Raw genomic sequence first — 20,223 nt, forward strand, 5'->3', positions numbered from 1 at the left:
ACTGGAAGAGGCATCTTTTGAAAAGGTAAGGAGCAAATTACATAAAAATAAATGGAATTTGTGAAAACAAAACATTTAGAATAATATTTAGGAGGAGGACTGAGGTTTAAGGGAAGGCAGGGATTGAGCATTTTTATAATATTGGACTAAATGAAAGTTGTTATAAAGAAAGAAAATGTGTGTAATACATTATATATGTAAATGAAAAAAATGATATGGTCTATTTTACTTTCCATTAACATATGTGTGCCTGTGTCTTAATCAATAATTACAAAAAGGTGATTAAAAAACATTTTGATCATTGTTTTACAGGAGTTGTCCACAAACACTAAAATGCCAGCACCATTGCTACATTCTGGATAGGCCATTTGCTTAACATTATAGGTAGAAAAAATGTTTTACATATCCACAGTTCTAACTTGAATATTGTTTCTGACAAAAAGATCCAACAACATTAATATAAATATTGTTTCTGATAAAAAGAGCCAACAACATTAATATAAATAAGTACATGAAGTATATATATATATATATATATATATATATATATATGTAAAAGTAATTTTCAGAGTTGCATTCTTGAATTAGATATGCAAATTTAAATTGCAATATTGAATTATTTAGGTTTGGTTACTTTTACAATTGTGCGTTATTTTTCCAGGCTAAAATTATGTGCTCCTCTATTTGCAAGTGTATTGGTTGTAAAAATTATGAAGAAAGCCCAGAAAGAACATTAATGTGTATGTCCGGTTACAATGAAATAGAAGGCAATGAACCAGGAATTCAAAGAACCCAACAATCTGAACCCACATCAAGCCTTCAGGAGCCAATGTTTACTGCAGACAGGTAAACTTAATCTTAATATTCAAAGTACAGTTCACTTATTATCTTTGACAGGGTTTGTTACTTTGTAAGTTGTGTAATTAGAATTCCTTTCTTCCATAATCCTAGTAACAATAATATATGTCATCTTTTTTAAAATGAAGATGTTTCCACTTGTCCTGTAAGAGATTCCTGAAAGTGACATTCTGTATTTTAGTGGAAAATATTTACAGGTGGGTAATGAATTTCCCTTTTGGCACTGCCAAACAGTGTGCTTATTATAAAATAATAATACAGATTTTATTCCGTTTTAGCTGTTCTGCTAAAAATAGCATAGATCAAATATCTGTGAACATATATGGTAAAATTTCTCCTGCTTAAGTGATTATTTTCTAGTAAATAAATTATTTGTGTACAAGTTCTGTACTAGCAGTTCTAAGGCCCTAGGTGTTTATGAGAGAGAGCCTGTTGATGGTGGAGGGATGGCTATTTTAAGTAATTTTATGAATATGGAGAGATGATGTATTTGCTAGATGAAAGGGGAAAGACAGAAGATAAGTAAAAAAGATGCCATGGGTGCCAGGTTTGAGAGTCACTTGTGATTATCACTCTAATATGTGATCACAAATGTGTGATTTCTTTCTTTTAAATTTAAAAATTCAGATTGTAGCATTTTTGTATTTCTCTGAGACACATTGATCTCAGAGCTATTGTATTTAATTAGCAGGGATGTGGAGGTGCAAAGGAGAGAACCCCTAACTAAATAAAACCACTTTAATAATAAAACCAAAGGTCACTGTTTCATTGGCAATTCAGTACTGTCATCACATTTCTGAAGGACAGTCACTAATGTATCATACTTTGGCTAATGTCTGAGATGAATGCATCTGTAACTTCACTGAGTGATGCCAATAGTCTGTATCAGACATGAATAGTAGCATACATGTGATACTATTTAACATTTTACATGGTGCCGTGAGTGGGAATGGGTTAACATCAGAAAATCATTATCTTCAAATGTCATTGGAATGGCTGCCTTTTAGCTGGTTCTTTCATCTTCCAGCATATGTAGAAGATGAACGAGCAGGCTGAGGGGTTGGTCTGGTACATGGAGTAGTGGGAGCACAAAATATATTAAAATGCTGTAAATACACTGTTTTAAAATGGGAAACGTTATTTATTTTCTACTGTACATGACATAAGGTACAATGACTGTACTTTTATCCAAAGAATATTATTTCACTTCTTGGTATTTTCTATATGTTTCTGTATAGTGCTATTTCTTGGCAGTAAATAATCAGTTCATAATACCCATTTAAAGACGTCAGCTTACTATAAACCCACTAATTCATAGAATATTTGTCTCCACAGCTTTTACCTCACAAAGCACTTAAAGAAGTATTTGCCATACTCATAATTTCTTTGGCTCTGAAGGTTATGCAATAAAGTTAATGAGTTTGATGAGCAGGCAAATCTTGGATATACTTTAGTGAACAGACTGCACCAGAAAGTTAGCTAAAAGTCTAATAAACTTGAGTTCCCAAAGAAAGAACCTTTATAAAAAGCTAAAATACATTCCATTTAGCCTGCTTTTTAATCTCAGTATCAAGTCTCTTTATAGGACCATTAACATAAATTCTTCTGTTTTACATTCTGTCCCTGATATTAGTCTTTCTCACAGTCACCTAAAGTCTCCTACTGCTGACAACCCAGTTTGCAGAATTTTCTAGTTAGAAGCAACCTGAACACCATCAGTAATTCATAAGTTATGGCTACCCACAGTGATGTGGCCTTAGCTATTAATTCCAAAAGTTTTGATAAAAAACTCTGTCATTTATCCATGTGTCCAAATGAGCTTTGAACGTGTCTGTACTCTTTAACTCCCTGATTTCTTTAGGAACAACATTCCAAATCCTTGGGATGGTCTGAGTAATAAACCTGGTTCTCAATACTGATTTTTATTTTAAAATTCAAGTTGGAATATTTATTAGTAATAGTACTACTACATCTTAATTCAAAATTAAACAATGATTGTTTAATTTCATCCTTTTATGAATTGTATTCTCATATTAATTCCCCTGCAGCATCTATAATGAACTGAATAAAGTTGAAGCCTCTTGCATATTTCCATTTAAATCAAAATGTTCATTTCATTGTAGAAATACTTTTATTAAACCTCCTTTGTACTTGATCTAATTTAAGTATGTCTTTTTGTCAATACACAATTATTATATTCAAGAAATAGTCTGACATATGTATTTATATATATATATATATATATATATATATATATATATATATATATATATATTTTGTATAAGTTAACATTTTCCTTTTGATCATGTAGTGAAATATTTTTCAGTACACATCCATTTCCCTCATAGCTTTGTTTCTAATGATGCACAAATACGTGTCAAACAACAGTTTGTTATGATAATGCCCAAATCAAGTATTTCATCATTACCTTTAACTTTCATTAACATATTCTTACAAGCTATTGAAACATTTCTTAACTTTTATGTATTTCTCCTTGATGGTTACTTCCTTAATAACTGGACTAATCTTTTTTTTCTTTTCAACTTTTTAGTCCTGGAACTGCGGTGGTGGTGCTGCGGTAGCGTTGTCGCCTCACAGTAAGACGTTGTCCCGTTCGATTCTCAGCTAGAGTGTCTTCTGTGTGGAGACATGCGTGAATGGGCGTGCCTTCGTTGAAGGTTGTGCGTCAGAGCTGGCAACTCGGCACATAAAAATCTACTGCCAATCATTAGCGGACCGGAGTTCTGCTGTGGCGGCCCCTAACCGGGAAAAAGCCGAAAGACACAACAACAAAGTCCAGGAAACATACAATCTGAGGTTGTTTATTCTTGACACTTGGGAATCCAGTTCTGATCCTCTGAACTGGCTCGGCCGTTATACAGCTTGTGCCAGCCAAAAACTCTAGAGCCAACCTCTACCCACAGTACCCCTGTATGTTACCTCAGATCTCATTTGCCACTCTGTCAGCAAGATGCATCAGCCTTTCTCTCAGCTAAGTACTTTATAATTTCTATTTCCTTGAAATAGCCTTAAAAATGTTCTCCCTAATTTTCCTTTTTCTCTCGCTAGCTATATACATATATCTAGTTGTATATTCCCTTCCTGTGCCCCTTTTTCTTCTAACCCTTTTTGGGTTTTCCTTTAGTACCATCATTGGTACTTGCTCCTTTACCTCAGGTAATCTTATCTACCATTGTTGGTAGATTTTTTCTCCTTTCTTACATTTCCCTTTCCCTCCTTTGTGTTAACGTGTGTGTGTGTGTGTACTTTATTGGGTGTATTTTCTTTTTCACCCTTTACTATTGTTAAAATGTCTGATAAACTGGCTATGTCTGATAAACCATCCAAAGGCATGTCAGGATTTAAATGTTGCTAAGACTGTGATAGAAAGATGCCCAATTCTGAATGGCATCTTTCATGTGTCTATTGCTTAGGTGCACCTCATTTGGATTTAGATTGTGACTTATGTAAGGGGTTCAGTCAGAGAACCTTAGCAGAGCGCAGGAATAAGGTCTTTCTTAAAGGTATACTTAAATCCCTTTTAGCGAAGCCTTGTCCAAGACTGACACGAAACAACAATTACCAAAAAAAAGCCATTCAGTACCGACTTCGCTCTCGGTTGCAGAGGCTTCTAAATGTAAACCCTCAGTTCCTCATCCTTTGAAACAGAAGGCTAAGGTTCCAACAATTCAATCTAGTGTCTCCTCATCTTCATCAACTTCAATGGTGCTGCCAACACCCTTGTCGGCGCCAGCTTCTCTAGGTACTGGCTTGGCACCGACTTCACCTACTGCACAACAAATATTTACATCGGCACCACCACAGTCACAGTCCACCCTCTCGCCATCGAAGCCTATTTTAGAAATGCCCAGGACAAGATATTTCCCAACTATAGACCCCTAAGTGGGCCAACTCCCCAGTCCATTCATTAAAAGACCAGAGTTTCCTTCGACCCTTTCAGTATAGTCTTCCAGGAGTCTTTCAGAGTTGGATGTTGTAATGGTGGATCAACTGTTGCTGGCCAGAGTTATTCCTGCCCCTTCTCATGTCCCTCTCCCATCTGGATTGGAGACCTCTTCTCCTGGGACTCGTACCTGTCTTCCTCTGACTTTGACTTCAGTTTTGAAGCCCAGCACTTCAATACCCCCGGTGCCAGCTGTTTTGGTGCCATTAGGTGTTTCCACCTTGGCACCGGAGGTTGCTATGACATTGTCAGTTCCTGCCATGGAGCTAACTGAGCCTTGGGGCCGAGACCCCTCAGTTGTTTCCTTGGTTTCCAGTTTGGCACCTAGTTTGGGTATGGTGCTGATCTCAGTTCTAGAAACTTTGATGGTTTCGGGTCCTTCCCTAGCTCCATCCCTGGAGGGCAGTCCCTCGGAGCACTGTGTGACCTCAGTTCCAAGGTGGTTCTTCTCTGTTCTGGGCTCCCACTCCTCTTCAGGGGATGCCGCCTTTTGGGTTATGGAGATGGCCTTAGCCTTCATGAGCTCCCAGCTGGCTCACCCACATCGGAGTGCCATATTTCCATTTCCTCTGGTCCAGAATCAACATGAATCTCTATGACAGGACAGCAAGCACTGAAGCTTCAAGTTGCCCAGTTGCAGGGCCCCTCCTCTTTGGAGTCCTTCCCAGAGATTCCCACTGAGGATCCACCCAGAAAGAGGACATGCAAGAGGAAGCATATGGATTCCCCTGAAGAATTTGTCATGGAGGACACAGATTTTGATGAAGGGGAGGGTTCCCATGGTCACCCCCTGAGGATGTTTCCTTTGGAGACTTCCTAGAAATTCTGAAACAGAGGGGTAACTGGAAGTCCAAAGACCCATCCTCAGATGAAACCATGTACTTGCAAGCCTTTGGTGCCCAACCATCTACTCCTGGATGTTCCCACCCACTGCCGACCTTATCAAACTAATAGTGCAGTGGGCTTGAAAGACCCCTGACATTATAGAGCCTATTCCCTCGAGACCTGAAAAAATATTATCACCACCAGAAAACCACCAATATTTGGTGAAAGGTTTGCCACTAGATGACATGGTGGTGGCGGCTGCCACCGAAAAGGAACTAGCCAATGAGAGTCCTTCTGTTCATTCTCCTAACAGGGAGTCTAGGATGATGGACAGGTTTGGAAAGTGGGTCTATGCTTTATTGACCTTTGCACTTGGGTCTTTCAACTTTATGGCACACTTTAATAGACTCCAGAGGGACCTGATTAAGGAATTTTCAGGAAACTCTAGCTGGGGCTGTGACCAGCGAGGTGCAAGATAAGGTCACCTCATAGCTAGCCACCCTGGAGTCTATATCAAACTCATCCATGTGACTCATCATCTATGCAGCTGAAGGGACAACCAGAACAGTGGGTTCTGGCATTGCCATTATGCGACATGCCTGGATGCGCTTGTGTGACTTCGCCGAGCCCTTCAAGTCATTGTCAATGCTTCGTTTGATGGATCTTCCCTGTTCGACCCTAAAGTAAAGGACATAATAACTAGGTGTGAAAAGGATAGTAAGACTCTGTCTGCTGTGGGCATTAATTTTTCCACCCCTAATCAATCCTTGTCTAGGAATCAGAGGAGTGGGAAAATGTGGTTCAAGAAGTCCCAGGGACGTTTACATGACACACGTGGTTCTGGCTCCCCTGGAGGCAGAGGGGGGATGCTCAGATGGAAGACGCCAACCCCAAGGCAGAGGTGGCCTGTGAAACCAGGGGTCCAGGGATTCTTTTTCTGGACAGCCCTACCAGTGCTCCTGAAAGGAGACCAAATCAATTACCTCTGGAAGCAGTTGGGGGAAGACTTCCTCTGCATCCATCAGCCTGGTGACAAATAACATCTGATTCCTGGGAGCAGAAAATCATTGCCAGACGATACAGTATCCCCTTCAACATAGTTCCACATTCTCAAAGAAAAATCCCTGATGTTCCACCCCATCAAAGGGATCAAGCTACCAAAGAAATACAAAGGCTGTTACAAAAAAGAGTCATTCAAGAAATCCCACCAGACCAGTTACAATCCGTGTTTTACTTAAGATTCTTTTTAGATCCAAAAAAGACCGGGGACTGAAGGCCAATACTAGACCTCAGCTTTTTAAACAGGTTTGTCCAGCAAACAAAATTCTGGATGGCTACAGTTCAGTCTGTTCTCCCCTTTCTAGAGAAAGATGATTGGATGTGCTCTATAGACCTTCAAGATGCATATTATCACCTAAAAATAGACAATCGCTGAAGAAGATTTCTCTGCTTTTGGCTAGGAGACAGTCATTACCAGTTCAGAGAGCTGCCATTTGGTCTCACAACAGCCCCCAGAGTGTTCACCAAATGTATGGCGGCTGTCACGGCCCATGTGAGAATAAACAGATTCCGGGTGTATTCTCATCTAGATGACTGGCTCCGCCTTGCCCCCACCAGGCATCTGCTGATCCAGAACTTAGACTTCATCATACATCTCTTCAAGTCCCTAGGCATCACAGTGAACTATGAGAAGTCTGAGCTGTCCTTCATTCAAGACTTGGAATATATCGGGGCATGACTCAATACAGCCTTCGCATAGTCTCTCTACCCCTTCACAGACTACAAACTTTATTTATTTTACATTTGTTAACCAGGATAGTCCAACTGGGTGTGAACCCATTTTCATTGGAGGCCCAGGGAAAAAAGCTCCAGAAATACAATTTACATAGGTATTAATATAAAAAGTGTAAAATACATTGATGTGAAAAGAAAAATACAACCGTACAATTGGCATCTAGCTAGAGCAATAACAATTATGAGAATAATGAATAGTACAATGAGAAATGGATACAAAAGTTATGATTCCAAGTCTAATCCATTTTACCAAAATGAAAAGTGTCTGCTCTTCTTGTTCTACAAACCTTGGGTTCCATGGCAGCAGCTATCACCCTAATTCCCATGGTACAGTTTCACATGAGAATACTTCAATGGCTTCTAGCCTCGCAATGGTCCATCCTTACTCACTCATTAAGTTATGCGATCTTGATAATGGAAAGTTGCAAGAAAGATCTGTCTTGGTGGATGGAGTCAGAAGAGATCCTTATGGGACAGCCTTTTGTTCCCCCTCAACCCAAGGCCATAGTGACCACGGATGCCTCACAGATGGTGTGGGGGGGCATTATTGGGAAAGACAGGCCAAGGCACTTGATCTCCTGAAGAGGCCAACTTGCACATCAATGTCCTGTAACTGAGAGCAGAGCTCCTAGTGTCGCAAGCCTTTCAGAATGCTCTTCCTCTGAGAGTGGTTGCAATCCAGTCAGACATGTCAGTAGTCTGGTACATCAACAAACAAGGGAGAACCAAATCCTACCTCCTCTGCCGGGAAGTTCTCAGAGTTTGGCAATGGGTGTTATCTTCCAACTGCTTTCTTGTGGCAACGCACATCCCAGACTTTTTTCTGTTGGTATATGCTTGATTTACAATCGGCACGCTGGTAGGGCTGACCAGTCAGAGTGCACATTTTTGAATATTAATGACCTTTCGTTGTATAATAGTGCATAGGTTATTGTCAGAATTGGAAAGGTTAGGAATCAAAACCATATATCAGCATGCATATGTTGAAAATAGATCTGTTACCACCTGTAACATCATGTTGTATAACAATATATAATAAAAGTTATGAATAACAAATTGCACTGTGATATAGTTTATATAGATTTAACTTTAACATATGACAGGGTCATACACAAAACACTGATCAATAAATTTGAACAACTAGGTACTGATTTACTCTTGACAAGATGAATAGCTGTGTGGCTTACAAATAGGACATGGCAAGTATCAAATTCTTGGTTTCATTAACTATATCAAATACAGCACCATGGCTCACAAAAGATACCAAAGCAAAAATCAAAACTAGAAACAGAGCCTGGGCCAGCTGGAGAACAACCAAAGCCCCACTTGACCATCTAAAATATTGTCAAGTCAGGAATGATACAAAAAAATCTATTTTACTGGATAAAAAAAGCTTCTACCAAAATTTCCTACAAAAACACCAGAACAACCCTCAAAAGTTCTGGGCAGGCTTAAATCAACTACTTTTTCCAGGTCACTCCACCACCCCAACCCCGGCAAACTACACCCATAGTTCCCCAGAGACAATAGCTAGCACCTTTAATAACTTTTTCACTGAAACAATCCAATCCCTAGCAAATCAACTAACCCCCTCTAACTTAAACCACATGCCTAATGTACTTAATAATCACCCAGAATTTGGCTTCCAACCAATATCCACTAGTTGTATCAAAACACTTCTAAAAAATCTAAAACCTACCACCCTCACTGCTGACCTCCTCCCTGCAGAGTACCTGCAAATAGCTGCAGATGCCATTGCATTTCCCATATCTATCCTCATCAACAGAACCTTATTCGAAAATGCTATCCCCTCCCTCTGGAAAATATCTCACATCATCCCACTCCATAAAGGTGGTAGCTCCTCAGACATATCCAACTATAGAACCATTGCTATTCTTTCCCCACTAGCCAAAATAATGGAGAAATGTGTACACAAGCAACTAATGCAATACCTTTCACAGAATAACTTACTATCTGACTCCCAGCATGGTTTCAGGCCATACCACAGCACCACTTCAGCCCTCCTTTCCTTTACTACTGCCATAAACCAAAACAGGAATGACAATAAGCTAACCTCTGCCCTCTTTCTTGACCTATCAAAAGCCTTTGACATGGTCAACCATGAACTTCTCATTCTTTCACTAAAATCTGTTTCCCTCAACAAGCCTGCTATCCAGTAGTTCCAGTCCTACCTGACTGGTAGACAGCAGGTAGTACTATGGCAGGGCAAACTCTCCAGCCAGTTACCTCTCACACTTGGTGTCCCTCAAGGGTCCATACTAGGTCCACTGCTCTTTTCTGTTTTTATCAACAACCTCCACACTGCTATCCCTAAAGCCACCTGCATCCAATATGCAGATGATTCCCTCCCCAGCTGACTTGCAAATCTTAACCCAAAATACATTTAACACTATCGAGAACTGGCTCACCAATCAACGCCTACTTCTGAACCCCAATAAAACTAAACTTCTACTCTTCTCTCCCACTAGTAGATCCACCACACTTTCATTCTCTGTCACATCTAACAATGGTACCACTATTTCCCCAGATAATCACACCAAATTGCTAGGGGTTATCATAGACAATAATCTCAAATTTGACCTACAGGTCAACAAAACCATACAGACCATCAATAAGAAGCTTGGATCACTGTATAGAAACAAGACATTTTTAACCCCACTGGCTAGGACCGCAATCACCTGATCACACCTACTCTCTACTCTCTTATATGCCTCGCCTGTACTCTCAAACCTCAACAAATCCGAACTAGGTAAGCTGTCCCATACCTACAGTCATATTGCCAGATTCGCCACTGGCTCCACCTATAGAATCCACTACTGCCTGAACCTTAAACAACTAGAGTGGCTAGAACTGCCCAGCTTAATTCAGTTCAATCAACTCTTAATAGCGCACAAAATTTTGTACCACCCTGAGGATACCCCCTCACTTAAAAATATTATTAAGTCACGTAGCAATCTAAGATCCCTATGGTCAGCCAAAAATTAATGGTCCAAACACACAAAGCTAATAACTCTGCTGGTGAATCCCTGTTTGCTAACTTCATTGGCAAAACCTGGAATTCGTTGCCAAACTATATAACCCTCCAGTCCTCCAAAACTCTCTTCAAAAAAAACCTCAAACAGTACCTCAAAGTGAATTGGCTATGCCCATGTACCAACCCTGATTAAGTTATAAACTAAAAGCATATTCTGCGATTATCATAACTTGTAACTATATCACCAAGCTCTGCTTCCAATCTGATGTCTCTTACTTTTAATTGTCTGTCCATGACAATTGTGAGTCCCTACTAGGGAACACTACTAACCCATTGTATATAATAACTTTGTTTTTATAATTGTTTGCTAACTTCTGTGTAATCTATGTAAGTTTGTCTTTGTGGAGATTTTCTCCCCATGCCTCCCCTGAAAATGGACATGTATCCAGTCAGACTATCCCGGTAAACAAATGTAAAATAAAATAAATAATAATAAAATAATAAATTTAAGGTGTCCCACAATGCTCTTCCTAGGATTTTACTTATTTAGATTGCATCTTTCAGACCTATCTTTTTCATCTGAGGTGTTCTACAGTCTGTATGGCGATAACCTGAAATTGGGAACTCTGATTACACATGTTACAGATAGAGCATGTCTGCAAAAGAACTTGACTAAATTGGCCATTTGGGCACAGGAGAATAATATGCAGATAAATGTATCAAAACCTAAGCATATGAGATTTGGGAGACATAAACTGAAAGGTGAATATTTAATACATCACATCACTGTAGATTCACTTAAGGACCTGGGTGTATAGGTAGATCCAGCTATCAGTTTTTCTAATCATATCAACCAATTGGTTAATGATAGTAAAAGAACCATAGGTTATATAAAATGATTTATAAAGTCTAGGAATCAGAAATGATGAAGTCATTGTTTATTAATTAAATTAGACCCAAACTTGAGTATGGAATAGCAATATTTAAACCTTATAGGAAAACAAGCATGAGTAAACTGGAAAGAGTACAGTGGAAATCTACCAGGAGCATCTATGAATGTGAAAATGTAATTTTTTATGGAATATTAAAATACATGAATTTGTACAGTGTCTCTTATAGATATTTAAGAGGCAATCATATTCAGGTATATGGGACATTTAGAGACAACTACCCCTGGGAATGTTTGGGGTGATCAGAAAGTAGTAGAGAATCATCAGACAACCTATGTAGAAGATTCTATAGGAATGAGAAGTGTACTAACTGGTTCTCTGAGAGAGCAGCTGATGCATAGAACAGACTACCAAATTATATTAAAGCAAGCACTAGTTTAGATATTTTTTAGGAACATCCTGGACAATTATTATGGGAAGAACTGTTTTGGTATAATGGCAGGCTAGAAGAGAATTAATGCCTGTGCTTGAAATATTTGTATGTATGTATGTACATATGTAAGGAAGTTCCAAAAAGGGGGTGAGGGCTCCCAGAAAGAAGACAGTCCATCAAGTATGAATGACTATCTACAAATTGGAATTCCCCCTTCCCACCCTGCTAATCCTTTAAGTCTTCCCCAAAGTATGGCTGTCTATTTCTCTCTCTGTTCGACAACAGATAATCTCAGAAAATGGATTCTGAGAGGATCCATTAGGGGTATAGATGGCAGTGAGAGTCCCTTCTTCTTTTGGGGGAATTCTACCTCTTCCATCAGATCAGACTTCATTTTTCCTTCCTGCCATTCAGCATCTGCTGAATCATGGAGTAATGCAACCTCTTCCACTTTCCCTGACAAGTAAAGAATTTTATTCAGGAATGTGTCTGGTAACAAAGAAAAAAAGCTTGATGGAGACCTATCCTAGATCTTCCCTTTCTCAGTTTGTGAAAGTCCCAAAGTTCAAATAGCTGTCACTTTACAATCTGTTACCCCTTTATTTCCATTTCAGGGGTATATAAGATGCATCCAACGCCATTTTCTTCAGTCTTTCTTGCCGCGCGGTGCCCGAAGCAGAAGCAGTTCGCAAGTGCCGGTCGGCCGACTCCTGAGATTTTCAAAGTTGAATTTCAGATCCAAAGTCTTCAATAAAGCGAAGTACCCCGTTGGGTAAACTTTTTTTTTGCCTCAGACCAATGTCAGAAAAAGTTAATAATTGTATTTCTTGTGGAAAGCAAATACCTCATAAGGACTTCCACTCTTTCTGTATTCCATGCCTAGGCCCTGATCACGACATCACTAGTTGTCGGTTTTGTGCTAGATTTAACAAACGTACTATTAAAAGGCGTTTTGATTTTGCTTTGCACTACTTTGGCCGAAGGTTCAATTATACTATGCTGTCGGATCAACTGACAACCGCAATACCGAAAAAATGCAAGGACAAGAATAAAGACAGACATCCGAGGTCCAAAACCGATGACGAAGCCTCTTCTAGGCCAGTCGCCGGTTCGCCAGTTCTCAGTGAGGCGCTTTCGCAGCCCCTGACACCCACTACCTCAGAGCTACAGGCCACCTCCGACTCCCACGTGGAGACAACTAGGCCTCTGGAAACTCAAGGTATTGGGCCTACGGAAACTAATCCCTCAGATGGGTCCAGAGCCGCTGAGCAGGCATCTGCTTCTGAGGGTGTTTTCAGACCTTCACAACTTACCATTAAAACTACAGCCAAGACAAAAGTACCACTAAAGACAAAGAAACAAGTACAGCATTCTCCTGGACAAGCGTCCATGCCTAAGAAACAGATGCTTAAAATGGCCGAAGACCTCATTACTTTAACCAGGGGTTCCCATCCCCTTCCTGAGAAAAGGCCTAGGCAGGATACAGACTATGATCCCTCTGATCAGGTTTCCATTTCCTCTGATTCCTCTTCAGACCAGGGGTACTCTCTACCCCCCTATGAGGACTCTGATGCTGAAGAATCTATTCCTTCAGCCTCTTCTCCTGAGGATTATTCTTTTGGGGAAACTTTACATACCATGAGGGAGCATTTCCATTGGGAAAGTCAGGATTACTCAGAATCTAAGAAAAGGTTCAGAGATTTCCTTTTATTACCTCAACACAGGCCCCTGGCTATTCCACCTGTGCTAGATATTGTGGATGATGTGTTCTCTGAATCCAGCTTATCTCCCGATTCCTTGCTCCCTGCACCAGCCAAGCCAGATAGGTACTATAGAGTCCCTGACTCTCACAAGTTTCTTTATAAAAACCCTTCTGCTGATCCAGAAACTATTTCCCAGCGTCCAAAAGGGGTTAAGGCTTCCATTGCAAAAAATCCAGTACCCTCTGACAGAGATTCCAGAGCTTTGGATAGATGGGGGAAGAAAGTATACACTTCTGCAACTTTAGCAGTAAGAGCTTTAAATTGCCATTTTCACATGCTTAAGTACCAACAATATTTAATGGCTCAATTAAAACAGAAAATGCTTGCAAGCTCAGAAGCTCCTTATTGTAAAGAAATGCAGGATTTATTGCATGCAGTTGAACAGGTGGGAAAACATACTCTGCAATGCAGTTTTGATTCTCTAGAGGCCTCTTGTAGGGCCGCAGTTACAGGTTCAGTGATTCAAAGGCATGCTTGGTTAAAAGAACAGAGTTTACCTGATCATGTTAAGGCAAAATTATTGGATGCTCCTTTACAGCATGATACCTTGTTTGGTGTTAAGGCAGAAGAAGTGTTAAAGAAAATGGAGGATAAAGCTAAATCTATGCAAACAGTCAAGGATTTCTTACAGGTACAGCCACCTCGATTTAGCAGAAATTGGCCTACAAAAAATTGGTCCTTTCCAGTGGCAGACAGACCACAGAGAGGCAGATACAGATGCCCAAGAGGCAGATCTCAACCCCAAGGCTCAAACAGACAATGACAGTGGGGCACCTCAACCCCAAAAGGAGGTGAGGACAAGTCTCAACCTTACAGGAAACAGTCACAATGACTTTCCCCTTGGTACACCAAGCACTTCCCTTTTGGAAGCCCCCTTGGGGGGAAAACTAGCACTTTTTTCTCAAAACTGGCAAACAATCACCCAAGACAAATGGGTTTTAAATATTGTGTGTCAAGGGTACAAGTTCCACTTTCATACTTTACCAAGGCTAAAAAGAATGCCAGACCTGCCACAAAATCAATGGGCAGAGGCACAAAAACAAATTTCAGCCCTCATGGACATGAGAGCTATTCAAAAAGTACCACAGCAGGAACAAGGACAAGGATTTTACTCAACTCTTCCTGGTCCCCAGAAAGGACAAGGCCTAGAGGCCCATACTAGACCTTTCAATTCTAAATACTTACCTGGATATTCCGAAATTCAAAATGTTGACATTACAGCAGCTTCTACCCGTGCTGGGCAAGAACGCTTGGCTTGTTACTCTGGACCTCAAAGAGGCATACCTGCATGTCCCTATCAGACTAAATTGCATAAGATACCTCAGATTCAAAGCTGGTACAATGCACTACCAATTCTCTGCACTGCCCTTTGGCTTATCTACTGCACCCAGGGTCTTTATAAAGTGCCTGGCACCAGTAATTGGATTTTGCAGACAAAAAGAAATTCGAATATATCCATACCTGGACGACTGCCTCATTCAAGCAGAGACAAAGGACATTCTTCTACAGCATCTGGCATTTGTAAAAAGGTTGCTAACTTCTCTAGTGTACAAAGTAAATGAAAAGAAGTCAAAACTAGTGCCCTCACAACAGATTATATTCCTGGGTGCCAGCTTAAATACAACGGCCCAGATGGCTTACCTCACGCCAGACAAACAAATTCAATTAACTCAATATTTTCAATTACTGGCAAAAAAGTCCCATCTCCCTGCAAGAAAAATTCTGCAGGCCCTGGGATTCATGGCATCCTGCATACTACTAATACCATATGCCAGACTGCATATGAGGAAACTACAATGGTACCTAAAAAGTGTTTGGACTCAGCACTCTCACAGTTTAGAAGCAGTAATACCAATGATTCCCTGCCTAAAACAGGAGTTTCGATGTTGGGCACAGGCATGTCACCTAAACAAGGGTCAGCCTTTCACCCTACCCACAGCCAGGCAGACTCTAACAACAGATGCTTTGGATTATGCCTGGGGAGCACACATGGCAGGAAAGTGCATTCAGGGCAAGTGGACCACAGACCAGATGCATCTTCACATCAATCAAAAAGAGATGTTGGCTGTTCAAAATGCCCTAACAGCTTTCAAGGACCTTCTGCATCCAGGACAATTATTATTAAAGACAGACAACACCACAGTAATGTGGTACATAAACAAGCAAGGGGGCACTCATTCTTACCCCCTAGGCAGGCAAGCCATGACCTTGTGGAACACAGCTCTAACGTACCAAGTTCACCTGCAAACACAATTCCTGCCAGGAAAGAAGAATACTCTGGCAGACGATCTAAGCAGAAATATCATGGATCCTCACGAATGGAAATTGAATCCACAAATCTTCAGCATGGTAAAGCAAAAATGGGGATGCCCAGACATAGATCTTTTTGCCTCCCCACTGAATTGCCAACTACAGAAATTCTGCACAAGGACTTATCACAGACAAGCATGGAAAGTGAATGCTGTTTTGTTCAGCTGGAAAAACCTAAATGTTTATGCCTTCCCGTCTCTGCCTCTCCTTTCAAAGGTACTCCTAAAAGACAGACAAGAGAAACCACAGATGATCCTGATTGCTTCAGATTGGCCACGTCAGCACAGGTACCCTATCTTAAGGAACCTAGCTCAAGGCCCACCATGGATTTTGCCTGAAATTCCACACCTGCTGACTCAACAAAACAATCAGATCCTGCACGGTCAGCTCAAAACCCTAAACCTGGTTGTATGGCAGATTTATTAGTCAAATAGGCAACACCTCTCTCTAAAGTGGTTATGGATGTCATTCTGGAGGCCAGGAGGCCTAGCACCAGGAAAGCTTACTCAGAAAAATGGAAGAGATTCTGCTGACCCTCTTGTTCCAAACATTCCTCAGATTTTACAATACTTAACTGAGATGCTGGACAGAGGCCTATCCTTCTCATCAATTAAGATCCACGCCTCTGCCATTTCAGCACATTACAACACGGATCCTCCTTTATTCTCTCATCCCTTGCTAAAACAGTACCTCAGAGGGGCTAAAAACATAAGACTGCCCTGGAAAGCACCAACACCAACTTGGGACCTCAATTTTGTTTTGGAAAAACTGATCCTGCCACCTTTTGAGCCAGCCAATACAGCTGATCTAAACTTTTTATCATGGAAAACAGCTCTGCTCCTGGCAGTAACTTCAGCACGAAGAGTCTCAGAGCTACAGGCATTAATGGCAGTGGAACCTTTTATAATTTTTCATCAGGACAGGGTTTCTTTAAGGACAAACCCTACCTTTATGCCAAAGGTGGTATCTAGTGTGGCTCTTAACCAAACCATCCATTTGCCAACTTTTTATCCAAACCCCCATAATAAAGGGGAGAAACTTCTGCATTCTTTGGACATACACAGGCAGCTACGCTTCTACTTGGACAAAACAAAAGATATCAGGAAAACTGAGCAACTGTTTGTAGCATATGCTGCAGGATCACAGGGCAAGGCTATCTCAAAGCAGACTATATCCAAATGGATAGGACACTGTATTTGTTACTGCTACACACAGCATGGGAAATCAGTCCCAGATAGCATAGGCCACATTCCACCAGGGCTACAGCCACTTCAGCGGCCTTTCTCAGAGGAGTACCTACCAAGGAAAATTTGGAGGCTGCAACTTGGATCTCAGTGCGCACCTTTACCAAGCATTACCACCTGCCTCTTTACTCTAAATCCAGAGCAAGATTTGCCACTGCAGTTTGGCAGGGTCTCATAGCCAATCCTAACTCTTTATAGACCAGCCACCCAACCTTAGCTTTGGGATTCTACCCAAGTGTGATGACTGCAGCAGTGTAACACGATGAACATAGTACAGTTTTGTACCTACCATAAATGTAGATGTTCGAGTGTTCACACTGCTGCAGTCCAGCTTACCCTCCCTCCATCCCCTCTGGACTAGCAGGCCTTACCTATACCTTTCTATCCTATACAACCTTTGTGGTGTATTTGCTTGTGACTGAAGGTATTGTTTTTATTTTATATGTATTGCCTACCTACTTGGGGGCACCTGACATCTGGGGCAAGAACAATGGATTAGGCCACATTCCAGCAGGAACTGGTAAGTGGGATATCCCATTTGCTTGAACAGATACATGTAGAAATGTTCAGAACTAACCTACAATCACAGAGAGCAGCAGTCTTCTGTCTCACTTCTTACCTTGTGACTTCTGTAAGGACTGGAGTTATATTCATACTTGGGTGATTGGCACCTAGTTACACCAACTTTAGAGGAAGTAGTTGCATCAAAACAAGAGTTTCTACAATGTCTTTTCTAACTGTTTTGAACAAGAGTGAACACTGCAAAGTCACAGATGGAGATTTTATAGGCACTGACCTTAACTGACTGCACCTTTAATACTCTGTCCTGCAGGCCACTTATTCTTCTAGCCCGGACTCTTCTGCAAACTACACCATCCACAGTTGTTACTCTCATTCAGTTACAGCAGTTCTCTGCTACAGAGTTATGGAGCTTCTTATTGGCTACTGCTTACATGGTCCCCTTACATATGGATTCACATGAAGTTTGTATACTGGACTGTGAAGATACTGTAGCCTCAGTTAACAGATCCCAAATCTCAAAAAATAAAAATTTTCATGGCATGCAAAGTTCATTTGCAATGGTATTTGAATACTCTAAATCTTACTTTGAGCAGCCCATTACAAATTTCCACCCCAGTAGCACCCATCAGCACTGACATCATTGCCCTATGGGGGGGTGACATTTTCAAGGGCAGGTAGACCAAGGGAGAGGCCAGTTTGCACATCAGGATTCTCAAAATTAGGACAGTCCTTCTCAGTCTATAATTGTTCCAAGGCTCTCTGCATCATGGTGCAATTGCCATCCATACTGAAAACATGATGTTTTTGTGCTTAAGCAAGCAACAGGGAACTTGCTGTCACATGTTGTCAAGCAGGAGTGACTGTATGGGAGAGAGCTGTATTAGCAAGATGCTTTCTGATAGCCAGTTATATTCTGAAGCCAGTTCTCTTGTGGTCAGTGCTTACTGATGCCTTATGAGTAGCTCTTTGGCCTAGGTGAAAGGTCTTCCATTGCTTGGGGAAGCTTTGCTGTGATCTCTTTGCATCCCTGACCAGTATAAAATGCAATGACTTATTTCCCTTTATTCCTTCATCAGGGAAATGTCCAAAGGATGCTGTCATCCAGAAATGACTCTCAAAACTTCCTTTCCTTTTCCCTACTTTTCTTATTCTGAAGTTCAGTCAGAAAACCAGACAGAAGTCCAGAGACAAGAGCCATTCTTCATAGCTCCATTCTGACCTTGTTCCCTGTGCTGTTCCTTCAGCTTCTGGAGCAGTGTGTGTGCTTGAAGCCATCCATAACCCTGTCAACTCACTCTGTCAGGTCTTATCTGGACACTCTCTAACTTTGTCTAACCACATGTTTACTCCAGTCCCAAATTAACAGGGACTCCTCATAGCTGCCTAGGGTTGCCCAAAGACTCAGCTCTACCTAGAGACCCAGAAAAATGTGCAAGAGTAAATGGACATTTTTTGCTGCTTTGGCAACCTCCAAATAGTCAGATCCCTTTTCTTCTTCAGTGCCTCCAGCTTTTAGATTACCATTCCCAGATTTTGATACAGGCCTAAGTTACTGTTCTGTAAGAGTCCACCTTGCTAGCATATCCCAACTACTTTCAAACTCCAGTATTTTTCTTGGGCCTCCTTAAAGGTTTGCAAACCTTTCTTTAGCTGTACTTTCTAAATCTGTCCTCTCATCAAGGATTCTATACATCTGTGGAATTTGTAATTCCTTTTAGAAAAGGTTAACTTTTCCTTCTTTTGACCATGTTGTTAGGTTTTTGAAATACTTGTCTTGGAAGACTCACTTTAGAGTGGGCATTACTTCTGCTCAGATGCAAACCTTATATGTAATACCTCCCTAGCTGGTCTTCCATAATGATAGTGTCATTGCAAAGTCATTTTTTATTTATGCCTAAGTTCACCATTGAGACAAATTTTAATCAGTCCATTCATTTTTCATTTTTTCATAACTACTGATATGAAGGTAGATATCTGTTATATTATGTGGATGTCCACAGATAGTTCAGATTTTATGTGGATAGTCATATCAGTCAAAAATATTTTCAGCTCTGTTTAATTTTCTAATAAAATTGCGTTCTAAATCATCATTTTGTTTTCTAGTTGCAAAAGTTGCTTTATTCAAATGGTTGACTAATGTTTTCAAGTTCTGTTATGAAATGTTTAACAAGATGCTACCATCTGTCACAATAGCACACTCAGCAGTAACAATGACTCCTTCTTAGGCATTTTTTTTTTCAGAAATGCATCCCTTAAGTGATACTTGTGCAGTCACTACATGGGCATCAATGAATATTTACTTTTGCAAAACACTGGGTATGATCTCCAAGTTTAGGTCTTCCTTTGGAGCTTCAGTTAAAAAGGATGTGTGTCCTCATCAATGATATGAAAATCATGTACTTAACATAATGATAGAGTAGGTCCAGCCTGTCAACATGTCCACCCTCCTTTCCTCCTGCCTCATGGTAAACATGCCCTGGAGAATTATTTCTGACATTTCTGTTTGTGGCAGTTTGCTATTAAGTGGAACACTAGAGATTTGGATGGAAAACTGTCTCACAAAAAAGCCAGCTTCTTGAGTGGTGAAAGAAATTTGGAGAGGAGACTAGCTGGCACAGCATTATG

At 40.6% G+C, this 20,223-nt stretch overlaps 1 protein-coding gene across 1 annotated transcript in view; it reads left to right on the plus strand.

Moving 5' to 3' along the window:
- LOC122797764 (protein lin-54 homolog) overlaps positions 1-20,223 on the plus strand; it is an 881,007-nt gene that overhangs the window by 743,573 nt on the left and 117,211 nt on the right. The window contains exon 7 of the mRNA XM_044066286.1: positions 662-846. Coding sequence (XP_043922221.1) covers positions 662-846 — 185 coding nt within the window. The remainder of the gene's footprint in view (positions 1-661; positions 847-20,223) is intronic.

This window comes from Protopterus annectens, chromosome 3.part1, assembly GCF_019279795.1.
Source record: "Protopterus annectens isolate FY-2018-M chromosome 3.part1, PAN1.0, whole genome shotgun sequence".
In the NCBI taxonomy this organism is placed as follows: domain Eukaryota; kingdom Metazoa; phylum Chordata; order Ceratodontiformes; family Protopteridae; genus Protopterus; species Protopterus annectens.